At 43.0% G+C, this 12,966-nt stretch overlaps 1 protein-coding gene across 1 annotated transcript in view; it reads left to right on the top strand.

The window, feature by feature from the left end:
- The window catches only part of LOC136967916 (receptor-type tyrosine-protein phosphatase delta-like), a 131,518-nt gene extending 121,369 nt beyond the window's left edge, over nucleotides 1-10,149 (top strand). The window contains exons 31-37 of the mRNA XM_067261915.1: nucleotides 1,988-2,273; nucleotides 3,580-3,758; nucleotides 4,166-4,292; nucleotides 4,391-4,516; nucleotides 5,369-5,523; nucleotides 6,193-6,328; nucleotides 6,998-10,149. Coding sequence (XP_067118016.1) covers nucleotides 1,988-2,273; nucleotides 3,580-3,758; nucleotides 4,166-4,292; nucleotides 4,391-4,516; nucleotides 5,369-5,523; nucleotides 6,193-6,328; nucleotides 6,998-7,066 — 1,078 coding nt within the window. The 3' untranslated portion in view covers nucleotides 7,067-10,149. The remainder of the gene's footprint in view (nucleotides 1-1,987; nucleotides 2,274-3,579; nucleotides 3,759-4,165; nucleotides 4,293-4,390; nucleotides 4,517-5,368; nucleotides 5,524-6,192; nucleotides 6,329-6,997) is intronic.
- The last annotated feature ends 2,817 nt before the right edge of the window (nucleotides 10,150-12,966 follow it).

Genomic DNA, 12,966 nt, shown 5'->3' with positions numbered 1-12,966 from the left:
CAAACTCACAAACACCCCCCCCCTCCCCCCACATTCTCACAGATAACGGGGGGGGGGGGGGGGGGGGGGGGGGGGGGGGCAAGCCAACTTGCGATGTCACCCACCCCACGCCAACAAAGCCTGCCTCTCCTCTATCTTTTCCGTCCACCCCGCCATCCCTCCAGCTCTCAGCGCTGTCACTCTGTCACTTGTTCTCTCGCAGGTCATCACTCTCCTGCGCCTGGGACTCAGACTGTAAAATCGGTTACGGATTGGAAACAGCTGGCGCACGGGGGAGAACCGTCTTTCCACCTCTTTGTTTTCCCCTGTGCTCAGAGGCGCTCCTAGACTTGGAAGTGATTCACTCTCCAAATATGCCTGAGATGCTTTCTCACAGTGCTCATTCCTATACACACACACCAACTTAAACACACACACACACAAATACACTATGCAAGTAAGTGTAAGTGATCCAGAAATGGACGGGAATATGGTAATTTCCTCAACCTCGAGCCAAAAGCCAGCATAAGAGTAAATCACAAAATCAATCAGCTACCACCAAACATTTAAATGCAAACTATATAATGATTTGTTTTTAGCGAACAGCCATGTGTCTTAATTTCCCCTCCTCACACAGTTCCAAAGCAGCATGGCACATTAACCAGACAGAGGCCCCGGGGACCAACTCTCCTCCCTCTTGAGTTTTTCTTGCCCTCCCTATTCTTTTTTTGTATTTTTACTGAGGTATAAATTGAAAAACAAATGCTCTTTCAGGAGAAGAATGCAGGGGAGCGAGGCACACACCTCGTAGTCACGTCAGCTTAATGGATTGAATAACCTATTTACTTTAGAGCGCGGAGCGCAAGGACTGTCTTGTCAATGCTCGACTCCGGAAGACAAACTGTCAGGCAGACAGACAGGAGTTTGAACCTCACTAATGCAGCTGAGTGAAACAGAGTGAAAAACTGAACTTCACGATGAAAGTTTGGATGGCGATGAATTGATGTGTTGAAGCATGTTGCTGTCATAACTCCTACGGCAGGGGGGGGGGGGGGTGTATTGGTTTTGAAACCTGCTTCTTGCAATCTTTTACTGTGCTATGCATTATGTGTATGTTTATGCTGCATGTGTTCCTGTCAGACCTCCAAACAGTTTAAAGATAATGTTTTTTTTTGGTCTCTGGCTTTTCGAAGCACTCTTTATTCATCGGCACTAATGTAAAAATTCTCCAACGGGAGTCTTAATGAAGAGACCGGCCTTTCAGCGCCTCCTCAAAAGCCATTATGCCATTTTAGCAGAGAGCGCTAATCTAATGGTAGTAATTGAAGTCAGCTGCACTTCTCAGAAGTTGTCCAACAAATTTGCAGAGCTCTCAAAGTCACACACTCGCACACACAAAATGTGTGTGCAGCACTATTGTGGTGAGGGGCTTCTGAGGGTTCCAGATAGAGGTTAAACGGCCTGGCTGAGCGAGTGATTAGCTCAGATGGACTGAAGGGGACAGGCGGGGGGTAGAGGGAGGGAAGGCAGTGCCAGCAGAGAGCCCACCGTGGCCAGAACCTCGCCTTCACTGCAGCTCTTCAGATTTGATTAAGCTCAAAGCCAAACGGTCATCCCTGCAGCGGCAACCTTTGGACGGGGACACCCCCCACTCACTCTCACCTCTTCCTGGGCGGTGGTGCCTGTAACCTGCCTTTCACCTCCATCACTTAACAGCAAACAGTGTGACAGGTGAAGAGCTTACACGGTACATAGTGGAATATGGATAGTGGTGATGGGGTCATAGGTCAGGTGTGGCAGTATATAATAAATACAAATCGATCATTTTAGTCATTTGCTCAAACTCATTGTCAGGTTTGAATCCAACCTTCCAGTCTTGCGTTGCTTTTCAACCACGAACGCGAAAGCCCGCTCGAGAGCAGACTTGGAACGAGAGAAGCCAGCCGCTTGTGATCCGCCCTCTAACAGACCCTTCCTCCTCCCTCTCTCCCCGCGCGTGCCTCCGCAGCGCCGGCGTGGGCCGCACGGGCTGCTTCATCGTGATCGACGCCATGCTGGAGCGCATCAAGCACGAGAAGACGGCCGACATCTACGGCCACGTGACGCTGATGCGCGCGCAGCGCAACTACATGGTGCAGACGGAGGACCAGTACGTCTTCATCCACGACGCCCTCCAGGAGGCCGTGACCTGCGGCACCACCGAGGTGCCCGCCCGGAACCTCTTCGCCTACATCCAGAAGCTGACGCAGGTCGAGGGCGGGGAGAACGTCACGGGAATGGAGCTGGAGTTTAAGGTGAGAAAGGGTCGGGGTCGGGGGTCGGGCCGCGAGGGCGATTCGTGTTCAGCCCAGTTTGGTAGGGTCCCGCCATCGGAGCTCCTCTGTGGATCGAATGGGGTAGTTATTTAGGTATAAGTGATCTCCAGTTCATGGAGTATTGGGGGACGCCTAGGGCTCGTGCTGCATAGCTCAACTGCTCCCTGTAGAACTGTGTGTGCTGCTCTGTCTGCTTGGGGGCAGGAGGGAGCATTGGGAATGAGGAGGAAATTGCCCTGTTAAAATAAATAACGAGGAACAGCATTGTGAGTCAGTATCTTTATGCCTCCAAGTTGGCCTGGGAAGGCTTGCAGCAACTATCTTTTCTTTTTTTTGCTTTTTACTCAAAGTTAGATTTGTGGTTAGATATGGTTTCAAGTAAATTCATTCGGCCCCTTCTTCATAACGTAGGTCGCCCCCCAACCCGAGTCACATAAAGGCCCTGGCGTCATTGATTGGCCAATCTCAGTCCCCCCCTCCAGACGTTGTTTCCAGTTCCCATCAGCCTAGCGAGACAGCCTGGGGCCTGTGGTCGTCCTGCCATTCCAGTTAGCAGCCCTCTGTTGCAACCCGACATGGGTTAAATGCCCCCTTCCCTGGGCTCTCCCCTTCCCAACTCCTTCCTTCCCTTCCGTAAAAAAAAAAAGAAAAGAAAAGAAAGCGAGCTAGTTTTACAGCAAATGCTAAACACAGCCCCACACTCCACCCACCACCACCACCTCGAGACGAGGCCTCCTGCCAAAGGGGGCTTTGAAACCCAGCCTGCATGTTCAATGAGCGGTGATGTAGAAGAGCTGCATGCACGGCTCGTCACGCTCCTCCTCCCCCGTTCAGTGATGGATGCTGATACCACTAAGAGATGATAAACAGGTTAGATTACCTGTTCTCCTGTCCACTCCAGGCTCCATCCAGCATTCATTTTCCCTTTCCATCATAACGCATGGCTTTTCTTTTCTTTTTTTTCTTTCTTTCTGCAAGGGCTGAGCACAGACAATAATCCCCTTGGTTCCCCTCTGCATACTTAACGCTAATATGAAATATGTAACCACAGAAGTAGTAAACATATATTTTTTACTCAGAATATTTGGCAGCTCAGGACCATAATCCCGTGCAGGCCTCCCCCCACTGCGGTGCTACCATGATATTATTAATAGCTTTTACATCTTTATTTTACTCAAGCCTTCTCTTTTAATGTCAAGCGCTGGGTGGCAGAGGGGGGAAAGAAAGGGCCAGCGGCATTCACTCCATAGATAATGAGCTAACTCTCTTATCGCTCCCTCAACAGCGCCTAGCCAACACTAAAGCCCACACGTCGCGATTCATCAGTGCCAATCTCCCCTGCAACAAGTTCAAGAACCGCCTTGTCAACATTATGCCATACGAGTCGACGCGGGTGTGTCTCCAGCCCATCCGAGGTGTGGAAGGCTCAGACTACATCAACGCCAGCTTCATTGATGGATACAGGTGATCCTTGATTCTGTCTGCCAAATGACCAGAAAAACAATTGGACTGTATATACTGTATTCTGTAGAATTCCATAACTGGGGCATCTCACACATACCATAGCCTATCGTTTGATGACAAAACATTTCATCGTTTTCAAAGGGAAGAGTAAAAGGGGGGGACAGATGGTTGAGCGTTTAGGGAATCGGGCTATTAATCAGAAGGTTGCCGGTTTGATTCCTGACCGTGCCAAGTGACATTATGTCCTTAGGCAAGGCACTTCACCTTACTTGCCTTGGGGGGAATGTCCCTGTACTTACTGTAAGTCGCTCTGGATAAGAGCGTCTGCTAAATGACTACATGTAAATGTGAAAGTGAGATACGCAATCAGGAAGCTCTTTTCATCCGTTTTGTTCTCATTCCTACAGGCAACAGAAAGCCTACATCGCCACACAAGGGCCCCTGGCCGAGACCACAGAGGACTTCTGGAGGATGCTCTGGGAACACAACTCCACCATCGTGGTCATGCTGACCAAGCTCCGAGAGATGGGCAGGGTACGACGAGCAGCCGCTAGTCGTGGCCCCTCTGTGGACGTAGCAGCGCTGTGGATGAAAACGTTTGGCTGACTTTTGCCTCCTTTTTTCCACTGCAGGAAAAGTGCCACCAGTACTGGCCAGCAGAGAGGTCGGCCAGATACCAGTACTTTGTGGTGGACCCCATGGCTGAGTACAACATGCCCCAGTACATCCTGAGGGAGTTCAAAGTGACTGACGCCAGAGTAAGTACAGAACGCCGGTTCCCTGAATGAACACCCCGTCTACATTTGACGCCGCCAGTGTTGGTTCCAAATTCCCTCTTCTGTTTACATTATGAATCTTGGAAATCTCGTAAATCCTAACTCCAACAGCCAAAATCCAGTTGATTTTTTAAATGATGATTGACGGCGTCGACAGCAATAGTTGGCAAATCCGTCTGTTGACCACGCAGTAGCTCCTGAACCAACATCTTGGCCGAAAATCCAATAATTGCGCATGGCGAACGGGGATAAACATATGCATTTGCATATATTGGAGAGAATTATGACACATGTCAATGTGTAAAAACAAAATTGACGCCGGCGGCGCTGGGCTAACCGAAAGGCTTAATTCCATCAAAGGCTTACGCCGATAAATGGCGCAGGCTTCTCCTTTGTAGTGTGTGTTACCCTGGTTCCTCAGTGGGATTGCTTCCCTTATCAAGGGGATACAATATCACTTAAGTAATTCACCCCCTCAAAGACCAGCTCTTCAACAGCCTGGCACACGCAGCACATCAAAGGAATTCACGTCATTAGTATTCATGTATTAATACATTCAGGTGAAACGACGGATATCTTTAGCAACAAACCCGCTTTCTATGGCGCTTTAAACCGTGTGCCTTTTGCTCCCCCATTCTCCTGAGACGCTGATACGTCTGACTGAGAAACACCAGAGTTGTTATGTGAGAGTTTGACGATAGTTCCGGAAAGAGCTGTCGTGGACCTTCTGTCGGGCTGCCTTGACATCCTTGCTCGTACTTTGCCTTCTGACGTCGTGTTTAAGTCCTCTTCACAGTCTCTCTCTGTTTCTGGGTGCCTCTTTCCGTCTCCCAGGACGGACAGTCAAGGACGGTGAGGCAGTTTCAGTTTACAGACTGGCCTGAGCAAGGAGTGCCAAAATCGGGAGAGGGCTTCATTGATTTCATCGGCCAAGTGCATAAAACGAAAGAGCAGTTTGGCCAAGACGGGCCTATTTCAGTCCATTGTAGGTAAGTAGCTGAACTCTAAGATGACACCTTGTTTTCGATGTGAGCATAAGTAAAGAAATAAAATGGTAAGCTATTACGTAGTTTGGGATAGAAGGTTTTGCAAAATAACTCAAATGTAATAGTATTAAGATATAATAATAACAATAATGATAATAATACATTTGAATTGAAATGTGCCTTTCTTGCTGCTACAGTAGGGTAAAAAATACAATAATTAAACATAAAATACAATAACATTAAGAACAGACACAATTAAAAACCTAATTAAAAAGGTACGTTTTAAGCTCATTTTTAAAATGGCCAGGCGAAGGAGCATTTCAGATGGTAGTGAGTTCAAACAGCTTAGGAGCAATGCATGAGATGTCAGAGCACACTTTCCTTTTGAGTCCCCAAGGACACTTAAAGCATTAAGCTTTCTTTGTAGTGGAAACAATACTACAAGCTTTGCTTTGATCCTTCAGAGATGAGAAATATATCCAGACTTTAAATGAACATTGCCTAGTGCTTATCTGGTGTAAATCATCAGTGAATGGAAATTGGCGTGTGTTGGGGGGGGGGGGGGGGGAGCAGTGAAGATGAACAAGGAAAAACAACTGTTAATAAGTCTACACTGGGTTGTGGTGTGGCTGCTAACTAACAGCATTTTGATGACTTGTTTTTTTCTCCCAGTGCGGGTGTGGGTAGAACCGGAGTTTTCATCACCCTCAGCATTGTCTTGGAAAGGATGAGGTACGAGGGTGTGGTGGACATCTTCCAGACGGTGAAAATGCTCCGGACACAGAGGCCGGCCATGGTGCAGACAGAGGTGAGATTTACAGCGACTCATAGATAGGTTACTTCATAGATTGTTTACTTTCTGACTTACTGAGGCTCCTCACTCCATGATGAGTCCAGGCCTTCAAAAATGCTCCTGGAGGGAAGCTTTTTTCCTGCATGTGCTCCTCTCTCTCTCTTAAATTTCTTGTCTCTCTTCATTGTATCTGTTGCCTGAGAAATACATAAAAAATATAATTAAAGAACAACTCTCGAGTTTCTGAGCTGGCCTTCCACTCATACCTGCCACTCTGACCTCCATGTTGTCAAATCAAAACATTGCGTCTTTCTGTTGTCATTCATTAAAATATCCCACTTGCCACCCTCATCTTAAAAGTTGAGAAACTACACTTAGATCAATATGAGAGGCTAACAAAAGCTTTCAACTAACTTGCTGAAATTGCTTAGAACAGCAGTGTTCTGCCCTGTTGGGTTTTGAAATCCATTTGTCTAATTTCAGAACCGAAGCAAATACAAAAGAAAATGATAATGAGATTTGAAAAACAATAGAACAGAGACCAGTGGAAGACATTTAGTCATTTTTTTTTGTACTCAAAAGAATACATTGAGACAGCCAGTATTAATGCATATAGATAGTGAGAAAAGACTACAGTGATATACTGATGAGGAGGCAATGTGACCCACACTTCTTTCTCCACAGGATCAATACCAGTTCTGTTACAGAGCTGGTTTGGAATACCTGGGAAGCTTTGATCACTATGCAACGTAGAAGTCCCTTGACAGAAGGAAAAGCAGAGGGCCCTTTGGCAGTATGAACCCCAGCGAGCCTCTCTACTGAGCCATAATTTCCTGCTTGAGAAAGTACTTCTAAACTCCTAGCTAACGACTCATTTAAGTGTTGGATGTGAGACACGAAATGTCAAAAGAAATATTTACGATGATTCCAGGAGGACCAATTATTTCCCAAACCCATAGACCTCACCCTGGGACAGAGGGTGACAAGGGGATCCAGACTGTTGAAGCATCCAATGGGATTATTTTTTTCTGTTGCTTCAAGGATTCACCATGGTTCACAAAAACTAAAAGACACAAAGAAACAACTGAAAAGATACCATGACAAACAATAAGAGAATTGACAAGTAATGCATCAATGATTATGAACCCTTACGAGAGGCATTGGAGGCACACAGAATGGCTATAAACTTGATGCACATTGTAAAGAGATATTTCTGTTCCACAATCAACTACACACAGACACCCCATCAAAAAGAAGACACCAGTGCTTGGTCCACTATGAAAACAGGACGAAACTAAAGTAATAACGATTAAAAACCCCGTTTCCTGTCACAATGTCCATCATTTAACAATAATGGGGGAGGGTATTGTTAAAAGATATATGAAACAGATTAAGCTTATTGATTTAGTTTTTTAGTACTTTATTATACGCCTAATATGTGCTTCTTTTTGAAACGTGTGAATTTATTCTTTCTTTTTTTTCTTTTTTCTTTCTTTTTTTTTTACAAATGATACAAAGTAATTGGGTACTGTTTTTTTGTTTTGTTTTAAGTGTAGAACTGTTATCATGCAGAGAGATTTTGCTCCCAATGATTCTTGCTCTTTTTGGTTTGTTTCTTGCACACTGTGCAGTCCTGTATTCAAACTGCAAACCTTCTGGACTGTTACAGGGTTTATGTTATTTTTTATTCTTTTTATTTTTGTCCATGATCACATACATAACTTGAGTTCACCCATGGAAAAAACTGGGGCTTTGTGGAATCAACAGGGATGCGCAAAGTATGAAGTTGCTGCTACCGATTATCTTAGTTCTTCCATGTTAGAATGATGATAATGAGATGAGACCCTGATGAATTAGCTATACATGATTATGTTTGATAAAATAGAAGATTAACATATAAAGTATATATAAATGAAAGTATTAATATAACATATATTATAAATGTATTGGTATAAAGTACATAATTAATGATTATATATGAATGGATGGTACATGAAAGCTTCCATGTTGAGATTTCTGTGCTATGGGGGAAATGAAGAGATTTTTCACTGGAATGCACATCAGTAGGACAAAATCGTATTCTGATTCGGTGCATCTTTTCTTGTGCAATAAATAGGTGTATTATAGATAGGGTTCATGTGGGTACCTTGTTAAGTCATGACAGTGTTGTTCTCTGAGTGAGGTGTTGAAGTGGGAATGTCAAGTGTCACTCAAAACATCAACAGTGCATATAGATACACTCATACAGTCTATAGTTTCATACAGGAGGTCGCTTAAGCATCGTTCCATACAATAGGGCAAGGTACAAAGACATCACTTTTTTGAGGTTTTGAAACACTTAACATGTTATCATTTTGCATTTAGAGTGCCTTATATTTATGCCTGTTTTTATAATATTCATTTAACATAATGTATTCTTTTGAGTAGACCATGAATATAGTATTACTGTATTTAATTTTCTTCACCAGAAGTATTCATTTGTTACATTATGAGATTATATATGCAAATCCTTACATTGCAATGCTCCTCTTTTCATTTAATGTGGCCTTATTGTGGCTGAGGTAAAAAAAAACTTCCATGTAATTCACAACCTTCACACAAATTCAATAGCATAGCATGAAACAATTTCTATGTTAGAGATTAATTACCATCCCTTCCATAGGTTTCTTTTCCTGTGTATCAATTTCAAAGACACAGACATGTAGAGATATTTAAAAAAACTGCATATACATTTGCTATCAGAACCAATTCTGGCTAAATGTGTGCATGATGTCTAAACTCACGACTACAAAGTTGCAGCATAATGCATTAGACACACAATTATTGACCAACACACTTCAAGATCTGTGATACTCTACTGGCCACTCCAAATTAATTGGTGCGGCCACTATTGATATAGAAACCATAACAGTTAAGTGCAGTTTTCAGTGTAGTATCTAACAACGAGTCTATATTTCGGACACCTATTTACCCTGGCTCTTTCAGCTTTGTGGATGTGCATTCCAGGAGCTTTCTTTCCCTTGTTATTTCTAGCAGCTAAATCTTTGTTTTGTCCTTTTTTTGTGTTCATTGCTTACTAACCTTTTTTTGTACTCCTTTTTCATAACATTAAGGTATAAAGTGCTATTATTTAATCTCATTGTGGCAAATGCCACTTTTGTATTTAGTTCAGCAGTCTGTGTTCATTAACTGACTTCACAATATTTTTTTTCCCATTTAATCTCTTTTTTTTCACATGCATGGAGAAACATTGCAGAGTGGCCACAGTTGGCCTAGTAGGAAGATTTGCACTTTCTATATCTTTGTACTATGCACTGCCCTATTGATTCTAAACCCAATAATATATTACTTGAACCCATCTGTAAGAATCTCCTTAATCGTTCACTTTGTGTGTATGTAAATAACACAAAAAGGTATCAACTTTAAAAAGACAAAAAAAAGTTTGTGCGAAAAAGAGCATCCATTCTGGTGCCATGGTTACTCAAACAGACGAGTTCTGAAATCTGTCCCAACCATCTGTTATCGTGGCTTCGCCATTCAAGCTTGGAGTGTCATTACAGAAATAAACGTGTTCTCTGCTCTCTATCTATCTCTCGTCTGGATGCATAGACTGAAATTAATTAATGAAATTGTAAAAAAAAAAAAAAGGCTTGTTAAAAGAAATCATACAATTACCTCTGATTAGTTGTAAGCGTAAACTGTTTTTTTTTCTGAATGAAAGGGGTGCTTTTTATTTTCTTACTTAGGTTACATTGGTGGCGAAAGAAGTCTGTATGAAAATCAGTTCTTTGCTGACACAAGTTCCATTTGTTATAAATGAATTCTATTAAAAAATGTCAGTGTTATGCACCATAGTGTCCCTTTTTTCTTTCACTTGTCATTGACTTTGAAAGACTGATGAGGCAGTTATACCTTCCACTTGCTGGGTCAGAAATAATATCCATAGTTCTCCTGTCAAAGGAAAATGGAGCCTCATCAGGTCCTGATAGATTTCCATTGTGCAATTACTGTAGCATTGACGTCAGTGAACCTACACCAATATTGGTCACTCTCCAATATAATTTTTCCGGTGGAAATCCAGACTGCCTTGTTTTGATAAAATGGACATGGACAGGGATTGGAAAATGTTGCATCTGAAAATCATAGCAGAAAGCTATGGATACTAACAACAAAATTATGTTACACCGACATATCTTTGTTTTTCTAGATATATTATCTATGTAACACAATGTTGTAACATTTCACTTGTTTCATGATACACTTTCAGTTTATTAGGTTTGCCAAACCTGTTTTACAGTAAGTGAATTGTTTACAGTATTTCACAAACTATCACACAAGCCATGATGAATCGGATCAATGGGATGGCAAAGTCACTTTGGCAACGCAAACTTTGACTCTTTTGCCACTTTGCTAATGGAAACTGTTTGGAAATCAATACATGTTGGCCTGGAGAACTCATCCAAGGTAAGATTATGAGGAGTTGAATCAGAAAATTGTCTTCACGCCAGATAAGAAAATGTCATTCAGCCCTGTACTAGAGATAATGGTAACTGTCAAGCCTGACAGTGTATCCAGGATAAATCATCTACAGGGGGTTAGAAAGAGAAACCAAGAGGTACTAACCCAAGCTTTACACAGTATTACTGTAGATCTAGCACTTTTAAAGAAGAAGAATTAGGTTTATATGTTGAACCCTCGAAACTGTGACATTGATTTGAAATACTATAGTGTCACAAGGGAATAACAAAATAGAATAAATAGATGGTGCCCAGGCAGTGAATATTGTAGATGTCATTTGAGTACTCTGAATATAGTTGACAGTATATGCTTTAGTCTTGTGCCCCTAGAGTTACAGTACATATACTCATTCTGGTATCTCTGTGAAAACTTCGACTGATTAGGAAATCGACAGGTTTCACTTACAGAGGATTCTGGGGAAATGGCAATGCAACGGTATGGCCTGATAGAATAAAGGGACTAGGTTTAATACCAGACTGGGTACTTGTGTGGATTAAGGCCCATCTGCATACCATAAAATATATAATTGTCTTTATGAAAACTTCACGACACTTTTGGGGAAAGTATTGTGTCTGCCATCAGAGAAATTATTGCTACAACTTGTTTTCCAGAATTAGACGGATATAAGCTAAATTGGATTTTCATTTTGTTTAAATAAACCTGCCAGCCTGAATGTCAACTTTACAGTGACACAGTGATAACGTTACAAGAAAATAACAAAGTCTGTCATTGTCATCATATTTCTATTTTCACTGAAGATTGCACTTCAGAGCAGCCAGCAGATGTTTCATTTTTGTTCCTCAAGATTCAGCAAAATGGTGAAATCAACCAGCCAATCACAACACCCCACGTAAGTCATTTCTCATTTATCTGTTCTTTAACAAAGACAGCTTGCCATGCTCCCCTGGCGCTTGCCCCAATCTAAAATTTGGATGGCAAGATTAGATTCTTTTCAAGCTTCCAAGTCAGAGTTAATAGCAGCAGTAGCGGCAGCATGTTTTTGTAAATGTATAGGTTTGTTAGTTGAACATGAGAGCGGATCTACTTTAAACTCTTGAGGGAAAACACTTTTATTAAAACAGTGCTCTCCTCATCTCATGACAGCTGTGGCTTTCACAAATCCTCACTTCTGCAGCCGTCAATGAAATGACATAATTTCCTACGTCACCCACTTGAACACGCTGGTAACCGAAGAAATTGATCTTCTCTTATTAATAGGACCTGACCTCTAACAGTTTGTCTCTTACTGCTTCAGAATGTGAGTTCACAGCAGCCAGATGAGGCGGGAACCAGTTCACTAACGCTCTCCTTTTCCTCATATTCAGATTAGGACCTGATTTGTATCTGAATCTGACAAGACTTTGAGAGCCACCCCCTGTCAGTCCGTCTCCAGAGCCGCTTTGTACTTTGGATGTAGCCTCCGGCACGCAAATTCACCAACTTCTTTTCCGGGATTCGTCTGTCGGATTCTGCAACCCCTTGATTAAAACATCTTTATCTTCGGTGTGTATTGTTGAGAGTCTGGATCTCTTCCGCATCTACTTGCATTATTTTACAGTAGGAAACATAGGATTCATCATGTCAGGGGGGTCATATCCCCATCCATACAGTGACTTTTCTCTAATGGAATAGATAACAGCCAAATCTCAACATCCTACACAGCGGACTTTGAACAAAGGAGACGAGCAGAAAACAAAGTCTCTGAGGTATTAGCTTCACTGGACTGAAGGAACAATGCAGGGGAGCGATTGTATCAGGCAAATGAAATGGACAGCAGGACCCTGGGGGCTTCCTCATCCAGAATGGAGGAGCCTCTCGTTCAGCGAAGAGACAGGCTCCATGCCCTGGAGTAGGCTGATGATCACATTACATACAGGATCTTCCAACGGCTGGACTCCAAGCTCAGTGGAGATGACAAGCGCAGATAAGAGCTGACACCGCACCCGATGCTGCACCGCGTGTGCATGCACATCGCATTACACCCCATTCAAGGCTGAGGGAAGCATCGACCTTCGAGTGATCTGTGAAGAGAGCAGATATTTGCTGCCCAACTGCATGTGGGGACACTGCAGATACTGTACTGCGGTCGAGCAAACTCTCAGCACCGTCAAATCATTGTATCGCCGAAGCTGTTT

Source organism: Osmerus mordax, chromosome 23 (genome assembly GCF_038355195.1).
Source record: "Osmerus mordax isolate fOsmMor3 chromosome 23, fOsmMor3.pri, whole genome shotgun sequence".
NCBI classification, from domain to species: domain Eukaryota; kingdom Metazoa; phylum Chordata; class Actinopteri; order Osmeriformes; family Osmeridae; genus Osmerus; species Osmerus mordax.
The sequence above is the reverse complement of the archived record's forward strand: the minus strand, read 5'-3'. Positions and strand labels throughout refer to the sequence as shown.